The 26,897-nt window shown below is 45.1% G+C and overlaps 1 protein-coding gene across 1 annotated transcript; it reads left to right on the top strand.

The window, feature by feature from the left end:
• The first annotated feature begins 1,075 nt into the window (after positions 1 to 1,075).
• Positions 1,076 to 22,055, top strand: LRRC52 (leucine rich repeat containing 52). Its single transcript, XM_020904601.2, has 2 exons — positions 1,076 to 1,984; positions 21,509 to 22,055. Exons 1-2 carry the CDS (start codon positions 1,363 to 1,365, stop codon positions 21,844 to 21,846), a joined length of 960 nt encoding a protein of 319 aa, XP_020760260.2. The 5' UTR covers positions 1,076 to 1,362; the 3' UTR covers positions 21,847 to 22,055.
• Positions 22,056 to 26,897: the final 4,842 nt, after the last annotated feature.

The following is a 26,897-nucleotide window of genomic DNA, read 5'->3' on the forward strand; positions in this document are numbered from 1 at the left end:
AGCTAACCAGCCACAGATCCACTTGAGTTTATTAATTTCTCTCTTGGCAAAGAAACAAGGAAAGGAAGCAGACCATCAGAGACATTCACGCATCATTCGTTCAATAAATATTTATTATATACCAGGTGCCAGGCACTGTTCTAAGCTAAATATAGATTTCATTGCTTTATTAATATTCAAGCTATGTTATATATGAATGTTTTAAAGAATGAGATTCCTTCTTCTCCAAAATAAAAATTTTAATTACTGAGATGCTTTGTTTCTGCCCAGTGTGCCTTCTTCTATAGACTGGATGATACATCCTAACTCTTAAGCTTCAGACTCTCCATCCCTCCCTTTTAAAGAGCCCCTCCCATCACCCCTCAAGAAGCTAATGAATATAAACTCATACTAGAGCATTAGTGACACCCTATTTTAGAATATAAATATAAATGGTAAGAAAAGTTCATATCATTGCATTGTTTTTTTTTTTTTTATACTTTTGGGTTTTGTTTTAGGGGGATTATTTATACTTGCTCAAAAGGCTTTTAATACTAGTACACATATATATTCCAAATGCAGACAGTTTTATGCAAACTGGGAATACAACCATAAGAGTACCACCTTATCAGGGAACTTCCCTTGCCTCATTTCAAAGGAACCCCCCTGTTTCCTGCCCCTTTCCCATTTTCTGACAACACCCCCCAAAACGGCACCTATCCAAACTCGATACCCAGGGAAGAGACCCATGGTGAGAACTGACCTCAAACAGGTCACTTTTCACATCAGTAAATAAGGGAGTTGCACTGGAGATTTCTGTGATCCCTCTATGGCCTGCGGATTAGGGGGTCCAATTTAGTCTAATCCACTGCACCTCCTTGGGGAGCTGATACACATACACAGTGGACCCACGGAGCTCCCCCACTACTCCCATGCTTCAGGCCCCCGCGCCCCCAAGGACAACCAGCTTACCAAGGTACCCGAAACGCCCCCACACCACCCAGAAGAGTCAGGACTCTCCCTCCCCCGCAGGGCAGTCTCCGGAAGCTGCTGACGTCACAAAGGTGTCAACTGGCAGCCTCACTGTCACGTGGCTCTCCCCTGGCTCCCCTTCACTTGCAAAGGCGGGCAAGCAGGCAGGCTCCCAGCAGCAGTCTGGGCGTGAGCAACCAGCAGAGACACCAAGCCGGGTGGTGGGGCACCGGGCCTGGCGTTTCAGCTTCTGTTCAGTCCTCCTGTAATGGAAAATTGCTTTGCACAAAGCTAGAGTGTTACAGTTCTTTCCAGCGCCCTTCCCCCGCCCCACCCCGCCCCTCGCAGCCTTCTGATCAGAGGGATAGCGCCCGCTGGAAAGTGGAAGGAGGGTAGTCGCCGCGTCTTACTATGTCCCTTGCTTCAGGCCCTGGGCCGGGGTGGTTACTCTTTTCCTTCGGAATGGTACTGGTATCGGGGTCAAAGTGTCCAAATAACTGTCAGTGTCAAGACCAAGAAGTGATCTGCACAGGGATCCAGTTAACCGAATACCCCTCTGACATACCCCTGAACACGCGGAGGCTGTACTTGAATGATAACAAGATCCGTTTCTTGCCAGCGATGAATCTAGGACTCCTCAGTGACCTCGTTTACTTGGACTGCCAGAAGAACAGGATTCAGGAGGTGATGGATTATACCTTTGTCGGGGTCTTCAGACTCATCTACCTTGACCTCAGCTTCAACAATCTAACCTTCATCTCCCCATACAGTTTCTCCATGCTCAGCAACCTGCTGCAGCTGAATATCTCCAACAACCCTCATCTGTTATCACTTAACAAGTACACCTTTGCCAACACCAGCTCGTTGAGATACCTGGACCTCAGAAACACCGGCTTGCAGATCTTGGACGAAGCTGCCTTCCAGAACCTCATAACACTCCAGACCCTGTATCTGAGTGGAAACCCCTGGAAATGCAACTGCTTTTTCCTGAACTTCACCATCTACTTAATAGTGTCCCATCTGAACTACCCAGGTGAGGGCTTGATTGCATGTGGGGACGAGGATGTGATGGCATAGGAGGAACTGGTTCCAGAAAAGGTGAAGTCAGAAGGTGGTTAGTGTGGGAGAGAAAGCTGGGTAAAGCTGATAGAAAACATTCTTATTGCTCTGCAGGATCCATCCTTGGGTTGACTGCCGAGGCGATAAGGATCAATAGAAAATGTTCTAGAATAGTTAGTTATCCAAAGGGCTGAGTTCTGCTCCCACCCTCAGCCCTTACTACTCAGCTGCCCTTGGGGAAGTCTTGATTTCTCTCAGCCTCGGTTTCTTGATCCATAAAGTGGGGACAATAATATTGCCAAACATACAGAGTTGTCCTTTCAATATGAAACGAGTGGAAATGATAATGTACTATAACTGAAAAGTGACAAAGTAATACAAGGGCACTGAATTCCACTGGTAAATTATTGCAATCTGTTTAATTCAGTGACTGACTTTTTCCAGGATCTAAAAGTAAATTCAGTCTGACCAGGAGAAAATCCAGTGGTATGATACATAGAGAGGAAAGTTCAATAGAGACGGAGGAGGGACAGTTGAGCCACCTAGACATAATTAGAGATGGAGGAGAAGAGAAGGATTTGCTTCCTCCTTTGTCTTCAGATGCTAACATGTAAGGAAGGGGAGAATAGCATGAATGAGTGGAGAATGGGCCACCGATCCCACTGTGTCGAGCAGAGAGATTCCGAACTCACAGGCAGGCTCTCAAGTCTTAGCTGGTAGAGTTCCAAGCCAGTTGCTGCCACTCTGTCCTCTGTCCCCGCTGCTCTGCCGTGGTCCCTGGGGCACTCTGGTGCCTCATCCTTCTTCTTTTCAGTGACTTTACTGTCCCATTCTCATCCTTCAATGCCCCCACACCACCAATATCACTTTCACCCAGGGAAGCCAGAGCTTTTGGATAAATGTGAAATAATGAGCCCCTCACAGAAAGCTTGGAGCCACTGATGTAATTAAACTGTCAGGATCATGTCTTCTCTGCCTTCCCTGGGTGTGTGTTTTTGAAAATAATTTCATACACCAGCTTCACAAATGTCTTGCTGAAGTTTCCACCCTTAAGTCCAAGTGGCAATATTCTAGAAAGATTCCTGACCAAAATGCCAGGTTTTAAGCACTGGGGGAGAAGGAATTGGGTGATGACAGCAAGTAAAAATGTGTCCTCCTGGCTTTCTAAGTGGGTATGTCTTTAAATGTCTTCCAGGCAAGGGCTGTACTATGATGGGGTAAGTGATGCAAAATTGGGGCTCCCAGGATGCAAAATTGAAGGTGGCACCAAGGGAAAGTATCTCCTTAAATTTTGTGCCTGAGGCACCTGGCTCTGCTGCTAGGTACTTCAGCTCGAGTCGTGTGTGTCGCTCAGTCATGTCCAACTCTGCAACCCCACGGGGTGTGGCCCACCAGGCTCCTCCATCCATGGGATTCTCCAGGCAAGAATGCTGGAGTGGGTTCCATTTCCTTCTCCAGGGGATCCTCCTGACCCCAGGGATCAAACCCAGGTTTCCTGCATTGCAGGCAGACTCTTTACCATCTAAGGCAACTCAAGTTAGAATAAATCAAAAGGAACAAACTTTGTCAGACCATTTTCTTAACAGTACTAATCATAAAAGAATGCAGGAGCAGTTTCTTGGATCACTTGCCTTGCCTCTCCAGGGATGATGTCTTCTGCTTTTCTCAAGACTGGTGCTGTGGTGGTTTCTAGAAAGCTCTCTAAAAGAAGGTCGATATTAATCATGCTCATACATTAAATATGGTTCCCAGATGGGGTTCTCCCTGTCAGTGTTCGTGTACCTAGCCTGTGGACCAGCAGCATCATCTCTTGCTCCCTCCCCACCATTCATACACATTTTTCTTGAGCAGAAATTGCCAGTTTGCCAGGAGGACCCCCTGCTGAAAGTGTGAAGGAGCTTGGCTTCTTCCCCAGTCCCTAAGCCTTTAACTTCACCTTCCAGGTAATCTCCCTTTCAGAATTTTAGCTTTTAAAGTTGTATCTTCTCAGAATTTTCAGACTGACTACTTTGGACTCTGACTCAATTCAATCTAGGATTGAACAGGATTATAAACTGAATCTGTTTCACTACATGTTTTCAAAAACATGAGAAGCTGGTGTCTCTCTTGTCAAGCTCATAAGCTTCTCCTGAATGGAGAGTCTGTCTTTTGAGGTAGACAACTCTTTCATCCAGTGTCCAGTGGAAGTCCCCCACTCAACACACACACACACACACACACATGTGCAAACTGCAAATCTGCTCATCTCCCTCTGCTGTTTGGATAGATCACTTCATGCAGAAGTATAGTCCCACTGCCCCAATTCACTATTATTATCTCTTAAAGGTATCAGTGAGCCCCACGCCAGGCATAGAACAATTTATCTTTGTATTGAGTTTTGCAGCTACCGAAGTTTTTCACATATGCAGTTTCATTTTCTTTACTTTGAGTTTCACACCAGCTCTTAAATTTTGTGCCCTAAGACTATGGAAGAGGCTAGAATAGGTATTTTTGACCTTATCCTATGGTTGAGAAGATGGATTGGTTCACCCAAAGTCACACAGCTACTAAAGGTCAGGTAGGTGGTTTGAACTTCCTGATTTCAAATTCAGGTCTTTTTCTATATGACTGCTCTCTGTTAAGTCCTCAAATTATATAACTATGATCCAATAAGTCACTTTAGTTGTAGATATAAGTCATGTCATAAGCATAGGGCCACAGCACCTGAATGTCACCTTTATGTCTTGCCTACATTTGGAACTCACACAAGATCACTTTCATTGGATAATAAACCCCAGCCATCAGAGATTCACTATAATACACCTGCACTTCCCTTCCAAGCTGAGGCTTCACCCCAGTCTACCCAAACTCTAAAAGAATAAACCTAACTTCTGTGTTTGCTCTCCTTTGCACCTTATTCAGTCTGGTTCTTCTTTCCCATGCATACACATGCACACACAAATACACACAAACACTGTGCAAACACATACATACATGCACATATAAAAACACAAAGCTATATCTAAACAAACATACATGCATATATATATACATACTCACATTCTCAACCACGTATTACATATGCATGACACACACACACATAAAAATGCACAGATACACACCAACACATGCACAAACACACACACATAAAGCTGAAAACACACACAGCAGAATTCACTGAACACTCCACGTGTCCTCCAGCCAGACCTCAGCATAGGGGAAAACATTTATTCTATGTGACTCTCGTATGATGATTCATGTCTCTGTTAGGTGAAAGTATCTTTGCTATTTACAAACACTCTAGTTGAACTCTCAACCTTTAGCCCACCACATTTTCTATCAAAATGGTAATCTTTGACATGTTCTTGAATGGAATCACATCTCTTCCCCATGTGCCCAAATTTCAGGATATGGGAAAAATTTCTATGAAATAAGCTGAATAACCTGGTTGTTTAAAAGGATAATTCAACTTAAAGATGGGTTTCATTTTCAACCCAGGGAGAATACCAAACCTTACTGTTGGAGATCTTGCCTGCAGTGCAATATTGAGGTCAGTATAACAGAATTATAGTATGTAGACCGTTTGAAGAGCATGGCAGTGAAGCAAGGAGCTTCCATGCTACCACTCAGCTCATGCTTTCATTCATTTAAATATTTATTATGTCCCAAACAAGTGCTCGTGGAGATAACTGGCCAAGAAGCCTGGGACTATGTACAGAGACTCATCTGACTATGAGTCACCTGCACATATGCATCCTTTGGTCCAGTGGGACACCAGAACTAAACTCACTGGACAGAGCAGGACAAAGAAGGCAAGCATGTGTCTTGTGGGGTAGAACAAGCACTTGGGAAAGTCTCAGCTGCGGTGGTGAAGGACAGCCACCATGCAGGCAGGAAAGCCCAGTGTTGAGAGCTCAGGTTCTGGAGCGAAATAGACCTGGATCATAATCCTAGCCCTGCCACTTAGGAGATCAGATAATTCACTTAACCTCTCTGCACTTCAATTTCCTCATCTTTCAGATAGGTCTAATAATAGACCCCACTGTCCAGGGATGGTATAAGGATGAAATGAGAACATTTATGAACTTCCATTAGCATTAAGACTGGCACACCATAAACATTCAAAATGAATGGTAGGCAGATGCAGGAAAGGCACAGGGTACAGAGAAAGTACCAGATTGTCAGTCAGGTGGTCAATGGGGCAAGCAGGGGACTTCAGGAAGGCTCAGTGGTATTGGAGGACAGGGTGCCTTGTCCAGGAGACTCGCCTGTACAGATGCATGTGGGGATATAAATAGGCTATGGGCAGCAGGTCTCAGGACACCCATCCCTGAGAAAATGGAATGGAGGCAATCCTGGAGGGAGTTGGATATTGGATGAATTATGAATACAGGAATTCAGACACTGGGGGAGAAAAAAACCAGAATCTCAAATAAAGGCATGGCCTCAACTGGACCATGAGACTTAGGGCTGGACCAGCATCAGTAAGGGGATTCTTCCTGAGGCACCTGAGTCTAGAACTGAACCTCTACCTTAAAGACAAGCCCACTTCCATGCACAGGTATGGACATGCAGGCATCTTCAAGGGACGACATCAAGGAGGTCAGTTCCAACCTCCAAGGGGTGGACATGGCCTTGGGAGAAAGAAGTCACCTTCATGGTGTAATTTTGTCATCTGAAGAGTACTGAATAGAACTTTTGTCCCAGGCTCTCCCCATCTACTGCCTACCATCAGGCTACCATTAACCATTAGAGATGTATCCTTCTGGGTCCCCCAAAGTGCCCCAGTCTTGAAGAGGATTGTGAAAGATACATAAATTCCCAGGAAGAATAATACAAGTGCCCCTTGATGCCTTCGAACTGTGGTTCTAGAGAAGACTCCTGAAAGTCCCTTGGACAGCAAGGAGATCAAACCAGTCAATCTTAAGAGAGATCAACCCTGAACATTCACTGGAAGGACTGATGCTGAAAATGAAGCTCCAGTATTTTGGTCATCTGATGTGAATAGACAACCCATTGGAAAAGTCCTTGATGCCAGAAAAGATCAAGGGCAGAAGGAAAAGAGGGCATCAGAGGATGACATGGCTGGACAGTGTCGCAGATGCAATGAACATGAACTTGGCCAAACTCCAGGAGATGGGGAACGACAGGGAGGCCTGGTGTGTTGCAGTTCATGCAGTCGCAAAGAGTTGGACACAACTAGGTGACTGAACACCAACAAGCTTTTATCAACTTTCATATCAGAGGAAAGAGTGATTTCTTAGGAAATACAAATAACTAACTCTGAAACAGTGGGGAACCATGAAGGAAGCCAAGATCCAGAAAAGACATGGAGTGGTCTTAAAACAAAAGACATAAGGGTAATAATGTGTTCTTCCCCTATGTCATCCTGCAGCTTTCCCCCCTCAGGGGAACGTAGAGGAGGCTGAATGTTTTATTCACCTTACTTCATCACAAGGCTACAGCTAATAGGAACATTGAAACTTTCCCTTACTGACCAGAGATTTGGTGCTGTTATCAAAAGTCTTCATCAAAGGAAACCCTCAATGATAGACTCACCAGATGCACTGGAAACTGTCCAGTTCTCAAAGAGTTCATGTATTCACTTTCCAAAGACAAAAGTCATAGCAGAAACAGAAGTGAGTTGAAGTGAGCTTGTTCCCCAGATGCTCTGATCAATACAGAGTTAAAACAGATTCACAGATTCCATTTTCTTTTTGGCTCAAGTCAGCAAGTAGGAAGTCTAATTCCTGGCCAGAACTGTAATTTTCCAGTCATTAATGCTGTTTGAAGGTGAGCATGGAAATTGAGCTCTTCCCAGGATAGAGCTCCCCAGCAGGACAGAGTTGAATGCCTCTGAAGATGCTCTGAAAAACTCATGCAGCTCTAAGATCCTGGACAGAATAAATCTGGCTTCCTACATCCTCCCACCCTGCCTCTATACCCTCAAAGTACGGTCTAGCGCTGTCCAACAAAAGCTTCTGCAGCAGTAGAAATGGTCTAAATCTGTGCTGTCCAACACAGTACCCACTAGCCACATGTGGTGATTAAACTCTTGAAATAAGGTTAGTGGAACTGAGGACCAAATTTTTAATTTTATGTCATTTCAATTCACTTAAATAGCCATATTTATGACTGGTCAGGGAAGCCTTTAATATAAGATGCTTAAGCTGGAACTTTAGAATTTAGCCTTGTCTCAGGTAAGTGGCTCTAAAGCCCAGTCCAGGATAGAGATCGTCTAACATCCAAGTTAAGTGCTTCCCCCTCGTCATGATATTTTCTTACTATCAGGCACATCACAGTCCATTCAACTCTGAAACATTTATTGTATGTTTATTATATGCTTAACATTGTATTTTGATGTTGGGGTGCTTTATCACAGGGAAAGAAGTCATAAATCCTGTCTTTAATAAGACAAATCTAGGGATACAAGAGAGGGAAAATGCAGTTGAAAGCCGGGAAGTCTGATCTCAATCATGTCAATGTATGATTTGGGTGGCAGTCATTTTCTCTGAGTCTCACTTGCTCTGAAATAAGGAAACAGGAGTAGACACTCTATAAGACTCCTTCTAGTTAGACCTAAATAGAAAGACAAGATGCACTTAGATGTAGGAAGAGGAGAGCAGTGGTCAGCAGACAGGGTCCCAAATGGGCAAGTACACAACGGGTTAGCGTTGAGGTGCAGGCGTTCCTAGAGATGAGCACTGTGGTCACACGATTAGGAAATGCAACATGTAACTTCTGCATTCTCCCACCTCCTGTCTTAAACACCTTCTACTGGCCTAAAATGATGCCTCCACCCTCCAGGGACTAGGTGCCTTGAATTTTCCTCCCACGCCTGGCCTGCTCAACCAGCAGTTCCCCAACTCCAGTGAGCACAGGAAGCCCAGGCTCCACGTCCAGAGCTGATGGCCCAGTGAGCTGTGAGGCAGGGTCAGTGAGATGCCTGATGACAATGGCCTGGTTTCTAGCTCTCCAGTGGCTGCTTCGACTAGTGAACAAATTGATTTGCACTGAGACGCTGGGGGCTTCCCTGGTGGCTCAGATGGTAAAGAGTCTGCCTGCAGTGCAGAGACCCAGCTTTGATCCCTGGGTTGGGAAGATCCCCTGGAGAAGGAAATGGCAACCCACCCCAGTCTTCTTGCCTGGAAAAGTCCCATGGACAGAGGAACCTGGGGGGCTCCAGTCCATGGGGTCATAAAGAGTCAGACATGACTGGGCGACTAACACCCTGGATGAGATGTTGGTGGCTAATAATGTTTTGATATGTCTCCCCCCTAGGGGCATTTGCAATGTGACAGGGAACAAACGGAACCAGTGGGAATACAGAAAGGGACAGGCTACTAGCATAGACATGGGGGTAGTTTCAGGACAGACGGTCTGTCTGTGTCAGCCCTTAAATTATAGTCCTTAGACAGTCCTGCTTAGTCCAGTGGTGGGGTCCACAAGTCAAAAAGCGGAGTCTAGGCAGGAGTGGCATGAAGGCAGGGGGATAAAGTCACTTGGGGACATCTGCAGGAAGCAGATGGGCTGGGCCATGCTCTGCTTCAGGTCTAAGTCATTTAGAAGGCATTTTGAACAGAGAACATCTTAGTTTCATTCTGAGGCTATTCATCCCGTATTCCAGGCTGCTGTGATAGGATAATGGCCCCATTTCAACCCGCCAAGTACAAAGTCATCTACAACTGTGCCAAAACTTAGATTTCCAGAATGAATTCAGGTCTTCACACCCTTCCACTATTAATGCTAACCCATCTCCTCCATCAGGGAGAGTGCAATAAAGACCAGACGCCAAAAACGGGAACAGCTGGGCCGCAGACATTGCCAAGGCCGTCAACTGCTCTGCCAGCACGTCTCTCACACCTTTCCCCGGCCTTGAGGCTCCCTTCTGCTGAGAGCCAGAGAAGCAGCCTCCCGAGGGCAGTGAAGCAGCTGAGAGGGCTGCAAGTGGGTCAGTGATCCCTAAACGATTCAGAAAATTTGAGAAGGGATGGAGGTGGCAAGCTTGTTCAGTTTGGGAAGGACTTTGTGTGATTCTCATACACTCTCTAACTCAGCCCAGTTGGAATCACTAAGAGTGGGTGATCTAAAGCCCCCTCAAACTCAGAAATGCCAGACCTCTCTGCATGGCCCCTCTGGTCACCCAACACCGTTCAGGCCCCTGGAAGGAGGCAGTGCAAGGCCCCCAAAGCAGCCAACCTCAGTTTCTTCACCTCTAGAGATGAAGAATTCCCCAACCTGAAAGAAATCCAACAAAGTGTGGATGCAGCTAGAAAAGAGAAATGGGGGTTGGCCATCTAGGGCCTTTGAATGATTTTCTAGGGAACATGCAATGTATCCTGAGAAGTTTTGGAAGGCAGGCAAGATGGATGCAGAGCTAGGAGGCTCCTGTGGGCATTCAGACAGAGGGTGGCAGCCTACAGCAGAGGCATGAATGAAGAGGTCCAGATAGGTCAGAAGAAAGTGTCCAGAAGGCAGACACAACAGGACCTGGGACTGAACTAGACCTTCTCAGAGCCCCCTGCACTCCCTTTGTGACTCTGGGCACACATATAAGTAATTAACAGGCTTGTGTTCTTTAACATTTGTATTCCCTGATAGGAAGGTCTACTAGATCAAAAAGGAGGTCTGAATCTTCAGGCACAGAGAAAGTTCTCAAAAAATATTTGAGTGAATAAAAAAGTCAATGAGATGTGGAAAATAAAGGAAAGGAAAAATCAAGTGTAATTCCCAAGGCTTTGGCTTGGACAACTGTGGGGACTCCACTGAGAGAAGAAATTAGTAATGGGGCTCGGGGAGAGGCCAAGTCCCATCTTGAATGTGTTGAGTGGGAGCTCTTTGTGAGACAGGAGGCTTTTGGATGTTTTGACCTGAAATTCAGAATAGAGAATAAAATATATGTTTGGAAGTCATCAGCTCACTGGTGATCATGAAAACCAAACAAAGGATGTTTAGAATGAGAGGATCACAGGGTAAGGACAGAAGATTTGGGGAAAGCCAACATATCAAAGGATAAGTGCAGAAAACTGAATAAAGTGAGGGGATTGGCAAGGGAACTATGACACAGAGTGGTGTGGGCTTTCTAAACAGAGGGAAGAGCAAGTGCAAAGACGTTACGGTGGAATAAGTTCAATGTAGTAGAAGGTGAATATGGCTGAAGAAGAGTGAGTGAAGTAAGAGATGAGGTTAAAAATCGAAGGCCAGATCATATAGGACCTGGAGGTCATGGAGGTCATAGAGAGGCTTTTGATTTTATTTCAAATGTGACAGGAAGTTATGAAAGGGTTTTAAGTGAAGAAGTGACATGATCTATGATTTACAGCTGCTTCTCACTGCTAGATAGAGAGATGAGAACCTGAGTAGAAACTCTTAACCTGAGTTAAGAGGCTGTCTCAGTTTTCAGGCAAGGAAGGACAGTGGCTTGGCTCCAGGCAATGGTCCAGAGAAGGTAAGAATTGGGGTATATTGACTTAGGAGGCCAATGCCTTATCCATTAGGCGACTGGGGCTTCAGAATTGGGGTATATTGAGAAGGTAGGACTAACAGGACTGGCTCATGGCTTGAATTATGGGATGTGAGAGAGGCAGCAAGAAGGACTCCCAAGTCTCTGCCTGGGCGACTGGTGAAGAGTGTTGCCCTTCTACCACTGAGCTTTTCTAAATTGCCTCTTATCCATGAGGATAATAAGTGTCCACTATCGGAATTTCTCCAAGAAGATGGGTAGTTATTCACAAGGTCCAGCTCTAGGCCAAATTGAGAGCAAACTAGGGTTTACAAATTAGCTTTTCAGAACTGCCTGGCACCATCCCCCAGGTCTGACATGCAGTTGGCTCCTCTCCCCCCATCAAAACCCACTATGGAAAGTCAGTATCATGGGTTCCCCAGGGGAGGGCCTAAGTCTTTGGCTTCTTTTCCAGAGGACTTTACACTTCAAGCCTTTTTATCAGTGAAGTGAAGCTCTGCTGACGGAATTCTGGGCACTGAGAAGCACATGAGAAGTGTTATGAAGAAAAGGGGTCTTTCTACCTGTAAACTTTGCTCATCTACAACTGCTTATACAAAAGACCAGTCCTGTAGTCTAAGCAACGTTAAAGCACAGGAATAATCAGGTTGAGCTTGCTAGACTTCAAGGTTTGTTCCTGTAATGTTCCAATGGTCTGTGAATCAGGATTAAGCTTTACCAAAATATGAACTCTTCATACAAGGGAAAAAATTGTTATAAGAACTGTACTGCCCAAGCCCAAATCATCCAAAGCCAAGGATGCTTTAGACCAGGAGTCAGCACACACTTTCTACCTATGACTGACTCTTGTTGATGTTTGACAGAAAACAACCAAATTCTGTAAAGCAATTATGCTTCAATTAAAAAATCAAAAAAAAAAGGACAAATAAATATTTTAAGCTTTGTGGGTCTTTGTTGTGACTACTCACTCTGTAGCATGAAAGCAGCCATAGAAAATACATGAATGAAAGGCCAAGGCTGTGTTCCAATAAAACTTTATTTATCAATACAGAAACATGCCATGGGATGGCTTTGGCCCACAGATTGTAGTTTGCTGAACCTGGCTCATGCCACCGAGGGAAGACATCTGGGTGATGAGAGAAAGGAGCTCTAGGGAGGCAAAAGTAGGAGCCAATGTCAGGACTAGAAACACTCATAGGACCATGCGTGAGGGTCTAAGAAGGGCCTTGCTGGCCAGTTGGCTTGGGTTGTGCTGGGCTGCCATATGGTGCAGTCCAGGTTCCCCTCTAGGGAGTCTTCTCTGAGCCATTCATAGTGTGCTGCTGTGGCGGCTGCTTAGTCACTCAGTCACGTCCAGCTCTGTGCAGCCCCGTGGACTGCCCCCTGCCAGGCTCCTTGGTCCGTGGACTCTCCAGGCCAGAGGGCTAGAATGGGTTGCCACGCCCTCTTCCTGGGGATCTTCCAGACTCAGGGATCAAACCCAGGTCTCCTGCATTGCAGGCAGATTCTTTACTGCTGGCTGAACCACCAGGGAAATCCCACTCATAGCAGCAGAATATAATAGTGTTCCCTTCAAATTCCATCAGAAACAAGTCTTGCACAGCAAAGCCAAAAACATGAGTTTTAAAGAAATGCTGTATGAGAATCCAGCTGAGCTATTTCAAATCCTTAAAGATGATGCTGTGAAAGTATTGCACTCAATATGCCAGCAACTTTGGAAAACTCAGCAGTGGCCACAGGACTGGAAAAGGTCAGTTTTTATTTCAATCCCAAAGAAAGGCAATGCCAAAGAATGCTCAGACTACAGCACAATTGCACTCATTTCACATGCTAGCAAAGTAATGCTCAAAATTCTCCAAGCTAGGCTTCAACATTATGTGAAATGAGAACTTGCAGATGTTCAAGCTGGATTTAGAAAAGGCAGAGGAACCAGAGATCAAATTGCCAACATCTGTTCGATCATAGAAAAAGCAAGAGAGTTCCAGAAAAACATCTACTTGTGCTTCATTGACCATGCTAAATCCTTTGTGTGGATTACAACAAACTGTGGAAAATTCTTCAAGAGATGGGAATACCAGACTGTCTTACCTGCCTCCTGAGATATTGGTAAGCAGGTCAAGAAGCAACAGATAGAACTGGACATGGAACAATGGAGTGGTTCTAAATTGGGAGAGGAGTACGTCAAGGCTGTATATTGTCACCTTGCTTATTTAACTTACATACAGAGTACATCATGCAAAATGCTGGACTGGATGAAGTGCAAGCTGAAATCAAGATTGCAGGGAGAAATATCAATAACCTCAGATATGTAGATGACACCACCCTTATGGCAGAAAGCAAAGAACTAGAGAGCCCCCTGATGAAAGTGAAAGAGGAGAGTGAAAAAAACAGCTTAAAATTCAACTTTGAAAAAATGAAGATCATGGCATCCGGTCATGGCATATAAATGGGTAAACAATGGAAACAGTGACAGACTTTATTTTTTGGGCTCCAAAATCACTGGGATGGTGATTGCAGCCATGAAATTAAAAGACGCTTACTCCTTGGAAGAAAAGCTATGACAAACCTAGACAGTGTATTAAAAAGCAGAGGCATTACTTTACAGGCAAAAGTCTGTATAGTCAAAGTGATGGTTTTTTCCAGTATGGATGGATGTATGGATGTGAGAGTAAGACCATAAGGAAAGCTGAGTGCTGAAGATGATTTTGAAATGAGGTGCTGAATAAGACTCTTGAGAGTGCCTTGGACTGCAAGGAGATCAAACCCGTCAATCCTAAGGGAAATCACTCCTGAATATTCACTGGAAGGACTGATGCTAAAGCTGAAGCTCCAGTACTTTGGCTGCCTGATGTGAAGAACTGATTCATTGGAAAAGACCCTGATATTGGGAAAAATTGAAGGCAGGAAAAGAAGGGGACAACAGAGGATGAGATGGTTGGATGGCATCTTGAGTTGATGGACATGAGTTTGAGTAAGCTCCAGGAGTTGGTGACGGACAGGACAGCATGGCAAGCTACAGTCCATGGGGTCACAAAGAGCCGGACATGCCTGAGCAACTGAACTGTATGAAATTAGGCCAATAATCCACACATTTCCCCCTGTGTGCATTCAACAGATATTTATCAAGGATCTATTGTGTGCTGGCACTAGGGATATACAGGTGAACAAATAGGGTCTCTGCTCTCAAACAATTCTCAAGCAGTGATTGGAACAGTAACTACCTTTTGATATGCCTGCAGCCCTTGTATCCTCACCCCCATCTCCATCTGCACTTAGCCTCATTTCCTTCTCCACTCTCAGAAGACAGTTCAAGGCTTACCCTTCATTTTGTCCTGGAGACCATCTGTTCCTGCCTCCTCCAAGACTTCACATCCCTTAGCTCACTGAATTCTCCCTAAACCCTCACACGGTAAGCAGGGATTGGTATTAGCCTAGTGTAGAGTAGTCCAAAATGGGAAGAGGTTAGCTGGCCCATCTATGGCCTTCTATCACCCCAAGTTCCCTTTCCTCCCACTAAGCCTTATGTCAATAATATTGCCCCCAAGGGACAGTAATAACAAAAAACATTTAACCCACTCAACAAACATACTTTGAGCTCTGGTGTGTGTTAAGCAGTACTCTAGATGTTGGGGACACAATAGTAAAACACAAATCCATGTCTTTATGAAGTTCATAATCTAGCAGACAGAAGCAGACAAGTGTATACATAGTAAATCCACTTCCTCGATAAATACATAATTTAGCTGGACCAAAAAAAAAAAAAAAAAAATAGAAAGACAAAGTACTGAACATCTAATGATATTCAGGAAAGCTAGGGCCTAATAAGGAAAAATGGGGGAACTGGGCCTTTCTCTAGGTTCCAGGTGGAACTTTTACCACAAAGTGCTTAGGCTGATAGAAACTGGCATTTGTTCTCCAAGGGGCAGTTGTAGTGTAACTGAAGTCTGCAAATTGCATCCTCTCCCATTACATGACCATCACCTGGAGGCTGGCCTCCTCCACTTAGCCCAGGCAGTTCCTGAGCAAGACTGTCCAGGGAACTCAAAGCAGCCTGCTCATCTGGAGAGCCAAGCAGACTGCAGAACTGTGGTCACTTTTGTGGACTAAGAAAAAGAGCAGTTCCTCATAAAACCATCAGGTTCAAGCTGGTTTTCTGAAGGAAGGCCTCCTCAGTTCCGATGCTACCAGGTGTGGTTCTGGGTCCCTGAAACTTTTCCCTTCATGCATTGGTGTTGGCAGGTAGGTTTTCCACTTGCGAGCAATGTGCCACATGAGGAACTAAATAAGTGTGTGGTTTATGTTTCCTTAGGAACTATTTGCAGGGGGAATTTAAACATTAATGATACCTGTAATTGTACCTAGGCACTTTAACTGGGGCAAATGCTCTGCAACGATGAAGTGGAGCTGAGGAAGGGACAATATGGGGCTGAGTCGCCTGCTTGCAACGTGAATGAAAGCCCATACACAACAGTGCCTGCTAGCCTTTTCTCAGAGGCAAGGAGACCAAGAAAGCCAGAGAAGGAGTAATTGATGAACAATGTATTCATTCTGTAGCCTGGGAATAATTAAAACTACTTAGTGGGGTGCTTCCCTGGTGTCTCAAAAAGTGAAGAATCTGCCTGCAATGTGGGAGACCCAAGCTTGATCCCTGGATTGGGAAGATCCCCTGGAGAAGGGAATGGCAACCTATTCCAGTATTCTTGCCTGGAGAATTTCATAGACAGAGGACCCTAGGAGGGTACAATGTATAAAGTTGCAAAAAGTCAGACACGACTAAGCGACTACCACACACACCCAGTGGGGTGCTCAGGAGTAGAGTTTAATTTCGTGAAGCACCTTATATGACACCTAGAACATATAAGACCCTCCAAGATGAGCAGATAGGTCCAAAACTCCAGTCATCATACTAGACTAGGAGAAGAATGCATGATGAACAAACTAAAGAAGAGATGAGCCAGTAAGGACCTATTGTATAGCATATGGAACTCACCCTGATGTTACCTAGAGCCTCAGTCAGAGGGGAGTTTGAGGGAGAGTGGATACATGTGTGTGTGTGGCTGAATCCCTTGGCTATTCACCCGAAACTATCACAGTGTTGTCAATCGGCCATACCCCAATACAAAATAAAAAATTTTTAAAAAGAGAGAGAGGTGAAATAATAGAGGGCTAAGATCATTTAAAAAGTGGGAGAAATGGAAAACAAGTAGTTAATCCAAATATATCAGTCTAACATTAAATGTTAATGGGCTGATTAAAATACAGTTTCCTAGATTGAATGAAGAACAAGCCCAGCTGCATCCTGCTTACTAAATGTACCTTAAATATAGGAACATAGAAAGATTAAAAGGATGGGAAAAGATATGCGATACAAACACTAACCAAAAGGAAAGGGTAAATCTACCAGAAAGAGGTAACAGTTATATATGTATTTAAGAACATTGCTTCAAAATATGTAAGCAAAATTGGACAGAACAATTTGGAGAACTAGACAAGTGCACAATCATAACTGGTGATTTTAACATGCTTCCCAGTAACTAGCAGACAACAAATAGGCTAATAGTAACCGAGACAATAAATAAAGTTAATAAAAAGTCAATAAAGACGTAGACAATCTGTATAAAAGCACCCTAGCTGGCATACATAGAACAACGTATTCAACAAAGACAATACATTTTTTCAGTGCACATGCAAAACTTACTAAAACTGACTCTATTATGAAGAAAATTCTTAATAGACTTCAAAGGACTGAAATCAGAAGGAACATGCCTCTGACTACAGCAGAATTGAACTAGAACTGAATAATGAAAACAGTGCTAGAAAATCCCAAATATTAAAAATCAAGTAATTCAAGGAATATTAGCTCTTAACAAGAATGATGATGATCAAACATGGATTATGTCTTCAAGGTTAAAAGTCTGTCTTGTAGGAGAGAAAATATGCTTTTTGCAGGACTTTCCTAGTGGTCCAGTGGTTAAGACTTCACTTGCAGGGGTTGTAGTTTTGGTCCCTAGTCAAGGAGCTAAGATCCCATGTCCCTGTAGCCAAAAATCCAAAGCAAGAAGCAGAAGCAATACTGTGAAATTCAATAAAGACTTCAAAAATGGTCACATCAAAAAAGTCTTTTAAAAAAAATACACTTTTTCAAATTTTCTTTTTCTTTTTTTTTTTTTTTGATGCTTTGGTTTTCTAGCAACTAACCACCAAGTAAGACAGAACGTGATAGGTGCGGTAAGAATGACACCAGGAAATGCGATAGATGAGTTCAGAGTGGGAACAAGGAGGATGAAGTGGCTGGGAAAGGGTTCCTGGGAGTAGATGCATTTACATTAGACCTCAAAGGACAGCAAGGACTTGATGATGCAAAAATTGGAGGAAGAGATATTTGACGCAAAAAGAGCAGTGTAACAAAGCTAGCTGTAGGTAAGGGGAGATGTAATCAAGGAGAAAAGGGTGAGTTACTGGGAGAACTGAGAAGTAAGGTGGGATGGTAGAACAGGGCAATGCTGGGGGCTCTGAACACCAGGCGGTCTGGATGTCACCCTGAGCCCACGGGGGAGTCAGACAGGGGGTTTGAACCAGACTGTGACTGGCAAGAGCCCAGCTTGCAGAAGTGTGTGCAGTGGTCAGAGCTGGGGAACTGGCAATGGTGGAGGCAGACCTGCTGGGAGGTGAGGAGCACTCACACCTTGGCGGGGACAGGCAATGAAGAGCGGGGAGAGAATGCAGCGGCAGAAAAACCCTCCCCACAGAACCACCCACATCCCTCACTTAAAAGCAGCCTAACAATGCATTAAAATCACTGCCTAATTGCTCCTTTCAAGGTAATGCTCCAAAATGGAGAAATAACGCATTTAATGTTTAGTCTCATATCTGCCGCTCAAGCCCTGATTTGAAAGCCTAATATTTTTAAAAATAGAATGAGATAAACCCCTCTGCCCCCACCACTGGGCACACTCCAGATCCTCAGAGTCCCATGTTCTCCTTTCTCATATACATCTTTCTTTGTATATTCCCACGTTGTGTCTCTGGCAGCTTGGGCAGGTGCTTGCTAGAATTCCTGAAGGTTGCAGGAGTCTTCCCTCACCTCACCAGCCTCCGCTTGGGGCTCCTGGAAAGGTCCCCGAGGTCCTTGAACCAGGCTGACCAGAGAGAGGTCTTGAGACCTAACTGTGTCCGCAACCCTTTACAGCGCCCTGAGGTGGAGACCCAAGGCTCCTTTTCCCTCCAGCTGGCCTGGGTCACCCCCAGGCCTCCGTCTCACACTCGTTCCAGAGAGGGGCTTCTTCCTCTCCTTTCCTCTGTAATCTTTGCAAACAGTCGACGTGGCAGCCCCATGCTGGCTTCCTCCTCCTGTGACTAAAACCTCAACCAAGAGCGAGCCCTCAGTAGCATTGCGAACATCAGGCCAGCTTCCTGACAGTAACCAACAAGTTCACTGCAGGTGCGCTCACCAGGAGCCAGGGTGCGGGCAACAGTGTCTGGTCTGGAGAGCACTCCATGGTCATGGACAGCTCATCCCAGTCAGCCAGGGCCAGCCGCCACCCAGTAAGCTCACCTCTGTATTTTTCCCTATTTCTCCTGCTTCTAGCTCCAGTCCAAACTGATTTCCTTCATTTCCTTGGTCACCAAGGAAATCAGTGCCTTTACATAGCCTGGGCTTCCCTTGCAGCTCAGCTGGTAAAGATTCTACCTGCAATGAGGGAGACCTGGGTTTGATCCCTGGGTTGGGAAGATCCCCTGGAGAAGAGAAAGCTACCCACTCCAGTATTCTGGCCTGGGAAATTCCATGGACTGTATAGTTCATGGGGTCCTAAAGAGTCAGACACAACTGAGCGACTTTCACTACTACCACTACATAGCCTGGAGTTCCTACCCTGCTGTAGGGGAAGCTTCTCCCTGCATTAGTCTCTCTCTGTGATTCCCACTTCTTCAAAACAAGCTCAGATGGCTCAGTCCAGGTTTTCTGTCTCCTATCCCCTGCTGAGATCCTGCAGTTTATCCAGAACCTTCAGGTTAGGAAACCTTTCTGAGTCTCAGTTTCCTGATGTGAAAAACAAGGATGAAAATGTGTGTCAACATTCTTGTAAGAATTAAATGAGATAGCATTTGCATATCACTTAGCATGTAGACAGAACTTGGTAAATATCAGCTGCTACTATGATTCTGATCATAATTGTCTTAAGCCCTAATCTCAACCCTGAATGGAAACTCATTTATCTAATGCTTGCTGGATATTTTCACCTGGACACTGCACACAGGCACGTCAGCATCTGCATGGCAGAGTATATGGAGCTAGAAAAATGTAGGGCTGATGACAGAGCTCTGAGCAGTCTATGCAACTCTTGTGTACATGTAGGTGTACACTGTTGTGTACAATAGCTTACCTGCTCACCTGTGCCAATTAAATCCTCTTTATTACCCCAAGAATAGATGTTATTCTTTATCAGTTCAGTTCAGTTGCTCAGTCCGACTCTTTGTGACCCCATAGACTACAGCACACCAGGCTTCCCTGTTCATTACCAACTCCCGGAGCTTACTCAAACTCATGTTTATTGAGTCAGTGATGCCATCCAACCATCTCATTCTCTGTCATCCCTTTCTCCTCCGACCTTCAATCTTTCCCAGCATCAGGGTCTTTTCTAATGAGTCAGTTCTTCGCATCAGGTGACCAATGTATTGGAGTTGCAGCTTTAGCATCAGTCCTTCCAATGAATATTCAGGACTGATTTCCTTTAGGATTGACTGGTTGGATCTCCTTGCAGTCCAAGGGAATCTTCAAGAATCTTCTCCAACACCATAGTTCAAATCTTTTGAACTAAATCATAGCATCAACTCTTCAGTGCTCAGCTTTCTTTATAGTCCAACTCTCTCATCCATACATGACTACTGGAAAAACCATAGCTTTGACTAGATGGACCTTTGTAGGCAAAGTAATATTTCTGCTTTTCAATGTGCTGTCTAGGTTGGTCATAACTTTTCTTCCAAGGAGCAAGTGTCTTTTAATTTCATGGATACAGTTATTCTTTATAGGATGAGGCAATGGGATTCAAAGACAGAATCAGACATCCTGCTGAAGTTTCCAAAATTAGTAAGTGACAGTGGGTTTGAATTCTAGTCTGTCTGGCTCCATGACCCACTTTGCCTTCTATTGTATACTGAAGTCCACAATGCTTGGCGTGGGGAGGTGCTCAGAGAAGGAGCCAGGCAGCTGAGTCAGCCGCTAGAAAGGACTGAGACTCATATAGATCATGAGTGATGCCAACAGCATCACAGAAGCAGAACTGCTTCCCATATTGGCGGTCTCTTTCCCCTGAGCTCCTCCTGATTTCTCCAGGTTGAGGGTGTAGAGAACACACAGTAGGCATTTCCAGAGAATCCTGTCCCTCCTAAGTGGGGTGTGATGACCTTGGGTGGCCTTAGTGATCCCTGGCTGGGCTCAGGCACAGGAGAAGGGAAAGGGACAGGTGGAGGGGAAGGTGGGGGTGAGACGAGGAAGGGGAGCAAGCGATGCCAAGAACTGACGGAGCTCTGTGAAGTGTCAACACTCCATGACCATCTTGCTTAAGGTTCCAAACTCCCAGCTCCTGCTGTGGTCTCTCATTCCTTGAAGAGCCTTAAAAAGCAAAGGTCATTTTCAGGAGGTGATGTGAATGCAGCTAGAAGTGAACTTGCTCAGTCATGTCCGACTCTTTGTGATCCCATGGACTGTGGCCTACCAGGCTCCTCCGTCCATGGAATTTTCCAGGCAAGAGTACTGGAGTGGGTATGTGAATGCAGCTAAGCCTGGGGCAAAAAGCAATCCGGGTGCAGTCTCAAACCTTACTATGCCCAGGGATCCCCTGGAGATCTGTTAAGATGCAGATTCTGATTCAAGGAGGCCTGGGCGTGCTCCCTGAGATTCCACATTTCTCCCGGGATCCCCGTGATGCCGGTACGGCTGGCCCCCAGACCACGCTTTGAGTAGCCGGCATCCAGGCCATCACGCCAGGTCCCCGTTGGCCTCACAAGCCTAGGAGATCTGTTTCAGCACTCTGCCTGCTGTGTGTTTCCTCTTAGATGAACAAAATGCCACCTGCGTGGAGCCCACAGAGCTGGCGGGATGGCCCATCACGAAGGTGGGGAACCCGCTCCGGTATATGTGCATCACGAACCTAGATCTCCAAGACTACATCTTCCTGCTGCTCATCAGCTTCTGCATCTTCTCCGCGGGCACCGTGGCCGCCTGGCTGACCGGCGTGTGTGCGGTGCTCTACCAGAACGCCTGCCGCAAGTCGAGCGAGGACGTGGAGGACGAGGAGGTGGAGAACGAGGACGGGCAGAGAGTGGAAGTCGGCAGGCGGATTTTTCATAGCAGGGTGGACTCGGGCCGTTTTGGGTTCCCTCAGCTGATTTAGTTGCAGAGGCTGATGCTGCTATCTGATGCAACTTTCCCAGGCTCCCGCCTTCTGTCTTGCCCTCCGCTTCCCACTCCTCAGAGCTGTCTTAGAGATGGAAGCCTAATATTAAGGTAAAATACTATTCCAGTAAAATAAATAAAATTGTTTGGCGGTCATTTCACAGGTTGATCTTCTTCTGCTCAACCAACCCAAGCACGATTTCTCAAGCTCAGAAGGATGGGGTAGAATGAAGTCTACTGAAGCTGTTGTAGGCATCTAAATGTTGAGGAAGCCTATTCTGAAAATGGGCCATATTGTGTTTGATGAGCACCTACTCTGCCCCTAAATTAAGTGCTGGGGGGAGGGATCTGAGAAATATAAGACTTAAAAGATTTGTCCTGGAAAATTCACAAGTTGGTTCAGGGGAGTAGTCAAAATTAATGTGAATCAAATGGAGAAAAACACAAGACAAAATGACTAGAACTAACAGGAATGGACTATGTCTGTGGGCTGTGTTCACACTTCCCCTTGTAATATCACAACAGTCCTAATTTACAGTGACACTAGTTTACCCAAACGGTCAGTAGCACAGCCTCCCAAAGCCCGCATTTTTTCCTTTAAGAGAAGCTGCCTTTCCAAGAAATGTTTAGCAGCATTACCAAAGGTTCATCGTGTCAGCCTTGTCAAAATGAAGGAGAGAGGCACAGAGGCAGCCATCACTTCTGAGGCCTTACCATGTGCCTGGCATCATGACACATCTAATGGGATTAATCCTCATAACAACTCAGTCAGTTGGGCATTGTTAACTCATTTTCGTGATGCTCAGAGAGGCTCAAGATCACATAGATGAGAAGAAACAGAACAATTGCTGAACCCCAGGCTGCCCACGCTCTGTGCCCTGTGACCTCCCGTCCCTGATGAAGCGACAAGACAGCCAAGTGTGCACCCACCTGGTTCTGCTCTAGGGGCTGCTTAGAAGGAGGGAAAGAGCAGAAGTCAGGGTTGGCTCAACCCAAAGACTCATGCTTTCCCTTTCTCCCTTCCCAGATGGAATTAAGACTCAGATCGAAGCCCCACCATGGAGCTACCTGTCCCTAAGCCCCCAGCAAGACTTGCCTTTGCCTCTGTACTTACTCTGCAAATTCATGTGATTCCCTTGAATTTGCTTGGTGCCATGCCCCCCAAATTGTTGTTGTCATTGCTGAGTTTCTAAGTTGTGTCCAACTCTTTGCAACCCCATGAACTGAAGCATGCAAGGCTTCCCTGTCCTTCACTCTCTCCCTGAGTTTCCTCAAACTCATGTCCATTGCATCAGTGATGCCATCCAACCATCTCATCCTCTGTCACTTCCTTCTCCTCCTGCCCTCAATCTTTCCCAGCATCAGGGTCTTTTCCAATGAGTTGTCTCTTCGCATCAGGTGGCCAAAGTATTGGAGCTTCAGCATCCATTCTTCCAATGAACATTCAAACAGGATTCCTAGTTTATGTCCTTCCCCCTGTGTGAACTTGAGCTTCCTACTTGTTCTGACCTTGAGAACAGAGGCTGCCTGTTATTCCCCATGGAGACAGCACGTAGGGTGGTGCCTTACACAAAGTAGGGGCTCATTAAATGCTCATTTTTTGCATTCTGTTTAAATCCCAGCCCACCAATCATTCCTACTCTATTATCCTGATTGTGAGGGGTGGCCGTGGGCAACTTGTTCAACTTCTCTAACCCTCAGTTTCTTCATCTGTAAATGGCATTCATTATACTGCTTACATCAGAGAGGGATGTGGCGAGAATAAAGTAAATACCAACTATAATAATACATTCTAGAATAATTTTACACTTACAGAGAAGTTACAAAAATAGTACAGAGAGTTACCATACACCCCTCACCCAGTTTCTCCTAAAGTTATCTCACATTACAGTTGTCTCACAGTATATTCATCAGAACTAAGAAACCAACATTAGTTAGGTTAGTTCAGTTGCTCACTTGTGTCTGACTCTTTGCAGCCCCATGGACTGCAGCACACCAGGCTTCCCTGTCCATCACCAACTCCCAGAGCTTGCTCAAACTCATGCCCATCGAGTCATTGATGCCATCCAATCATCTCATTGTCTGTCGTTCCCATCTCCTCCTGCCTTCAATCTTTCCCAGTATCAGGGTCTTTTCCAGTGAGTCAGTTCTTCGCCTCAAGTGGTCAATGTATTAGAGCTTCAGCTTCAGCGTCAGTCCTTCCAATGAATATTCAGAACTGATTTCCTAAAGGACGGACTGGTTGGATCTCCTTGCAGTCCAAGGGACTCTCAAGAGTCTTCTCCAATACCACAATTCAAAGCATCAGTTCTTCGGGATTCAGCTTTCTTTATAATCCAACTCTCACATCCATACATGACTACTGGAAAAACCATAGCTTTGACTAGATGGACCTTTGTTGGCAAAGTAGTGTCTCTGCTTTTTAATATGCTGTCTAGATTGGTCATAGCTTTTCTTCCAAGGAGCAAGTGTCTTTTAATTTCATGGCTGCAGTCACCATCTGCAGTGATTTTGGAGCCCAGGAAAATAAAGTCTCTTGCTATTTCCATTGTTTTTCCACCTGTTTGCCATGAAGTGATGGGACCAGATGCCACGATCTTAGTTTTCTGAACGTTGAGTTTTAAGCCAACTTTTTCATTCTCCTCTTCCAAGAAACCAACATTGGAACACTGCTATTAACTAAACTTCAGACCTTATTTGGATTCCCCAGAGTCCTTTATCTGTTCCAGAATCCAATCAAGGACACCACATTTACATTTAGGATATTCTTTAAAACAACAATATATCTAACATTTATTGTCTATATGTCAAGAATTGCTCTGCATGTTTCTAATTAAACACTAAATGTATCAACTCATTTAACTGTCAACATAACCATTGTGATGTGGATATTATCATTATTTGTATCCTCATTAGATAGGGAAGTTGGGGCTTAACTAGCTCAAAATTATGAAGTAAGACCAGAAGTCAAACCAGCTCTGTATGACTATAGATTGTTTTCCCCAAACCACTGATCAATGCTAGCTCTCAAGAATTTAAACTACCAGGAAAGCCTTAGCAGAAGAAATATGAATTGCAGATTTGCACAGTAGTTCTTTCCCTAAGAGACCCTGGATCTTTATACAGACACACACACATACACACAAATGGGCCCAGCATCTACTCTGACTGGCCCTGAGGGTTCCACAGGGAACAGACAGAATCAAGACTCTCAGGGAGCTTATAGTCTAGTTTGGCAGAAACACAAGTAAGCAAGTGATTTCCAGCCAGAGTGGTAAGTGAAGTAAGCACGGGGTTCCCAGGGACCCAGGGGAAGGGCACCTCTCACAGTAAGTAGCAGGGTGTCTTGAAAGTCTTCCCCTGAGGACAAGACATCTAAGCTGAGACTTGGCAGAGTGCAAAGTGGCAAAGAATATATGTGTGGGTGAGGGGGACATTCTAAGTAATAAGAACTGTGTGTGCAAACACCCAGAAGTGGGAAAGGACCTGGCACGTCATTGTAGCTAGAATATAGAGTAGAAGAGGGGAGGAAGACAGGAGAGATCACATGAGAGGGAGATGCAAGGCCAGGCTCCAAAGTCTTTATGCCACCATTTGTTACCCAGGGTTATGGTAGGTTCTGCTGCGGTAGCAGATAAAACCCAGAGTTTGCTTAGCTTAGCACAACAAAGACCATTCTCACTCCTGTAAAGTCTGATAAGGGAAGGGCAGCCCTCCTCTTCCCTTCAGCTCCAGCATCTAGAACACAGGCCTGGAGTCCACAGCACAGCATCTCTTCAAGAGAAGAGATGTAACAGGCACGTAGCTCTTAACTGCCCAAGCCTGGAAACGACCCATAATTTTCAACTCACATTTCTCATGGCCCAAACCTCATGACAAGCAAATACAGTCTGTGTGCCAGGAACACAAAATCCAGTGGTAGACAAAGGTTTGTGTCTAGCTCACCACAATAAGGAATTTGAACTGTCCCCTGGAGACCCCAAGGTCCACTCAAGAGTGTTTAGCATGAGAATTACATAGTCTAATGTGTTTTAGAAAGCTCACTCTGGCTATAAGGTGAAAGAGCCCAGAAGGACGTATAAGAACACACAGTCTAGCATACTGCAGAGCTCCAGGGGAGATCCAAGGGGATGAAGCAAGGGCTGTGACACTAGAAACAGAGAGAAGTAGATGAATCCCAGTTACATCAGAGATGGAGTTGACACAGTTCTGTGAATGACGGGACAGGGAAGATAGGGAAAGAATAGATGGGCAGAGGATTCCAAGAGGGTGGGAGGAGTTAAGGAGGGTGCCCAAACTTCTGATCTAGACAGCCAGGGGGCTGGTAGCACCAGTCAGTAAGACAGAAAGAACCGTGGTGGTGAGCTGGATGTAAAAACTGGCCAAGCAATGACACGGGGGTGGGACAGGGCACGTGTGAAGACATGGTCGGGTGGAGGGAGAGAGATCGAAGGTGAAGTCCTTATGCTCTTCAGTGGAAAGTCAATAGTGCTTAAAACTGGAAAACAAAATAGAAGCCATCTAAGCATAATCTTTAAAGATATCAAAATAGAGATAGAGATATCAGTCAAAAGAGTTTCAAGTATCTGGGGAGGGGGAGAGTATGGGAGAAATCATGGAAGATGGCTGTTTTTCATAAATTTTGTAGAACTACAACTGTAAATAAATTATGTGCTTCTATATTTGATTTAAATGGTTGGTTTTTTTTTTTTTTTACTACTAGCTCATCTAGAGTATTGCTATCTCAAGAGGTTTTTAGCCCCCTTTTCTATCCATGTGGGTATCCATGTGATTTAAAAGGGCAACATGCCTGCAAAGGGGATGTCCCTACTCCATGCCAGATTTCTCCATTCACAATGTGCCCCTGAGACTGAGTCCCAGAAAAATCAGAGAGGGCTTTCTACAGGAGGCCATGTTTAGCCTAGATTCTTAAAAGTCGTAGGATTTCATGGAGGAAGGGGCATTTCAGATGAGTGGTAAGGGTGAAAGCATGGAGGTATGACAAAGAGAGATGTGTTCAGGGAATGATTTTAGTTCTTTTTGGCAGCC

The sequence above is a fragment of the Odocoileus virginianus genome, chromosome 5, assembly GCF_023699985.2.
Source record: "Odocoileus virginianus isolate 20LAN1187 ecotype Illinois chromosome 5, Ovbor_1.2, whole genome shotgun sequence".
In the NCBI taxonomy this organism is placed as follows: domain Eukaryota; kingdom Metazoa; phylum Chordata; class Mammalia; order Artiodactyla; family Cervidae; genus Odocoileus; species Odocoileus virginianus.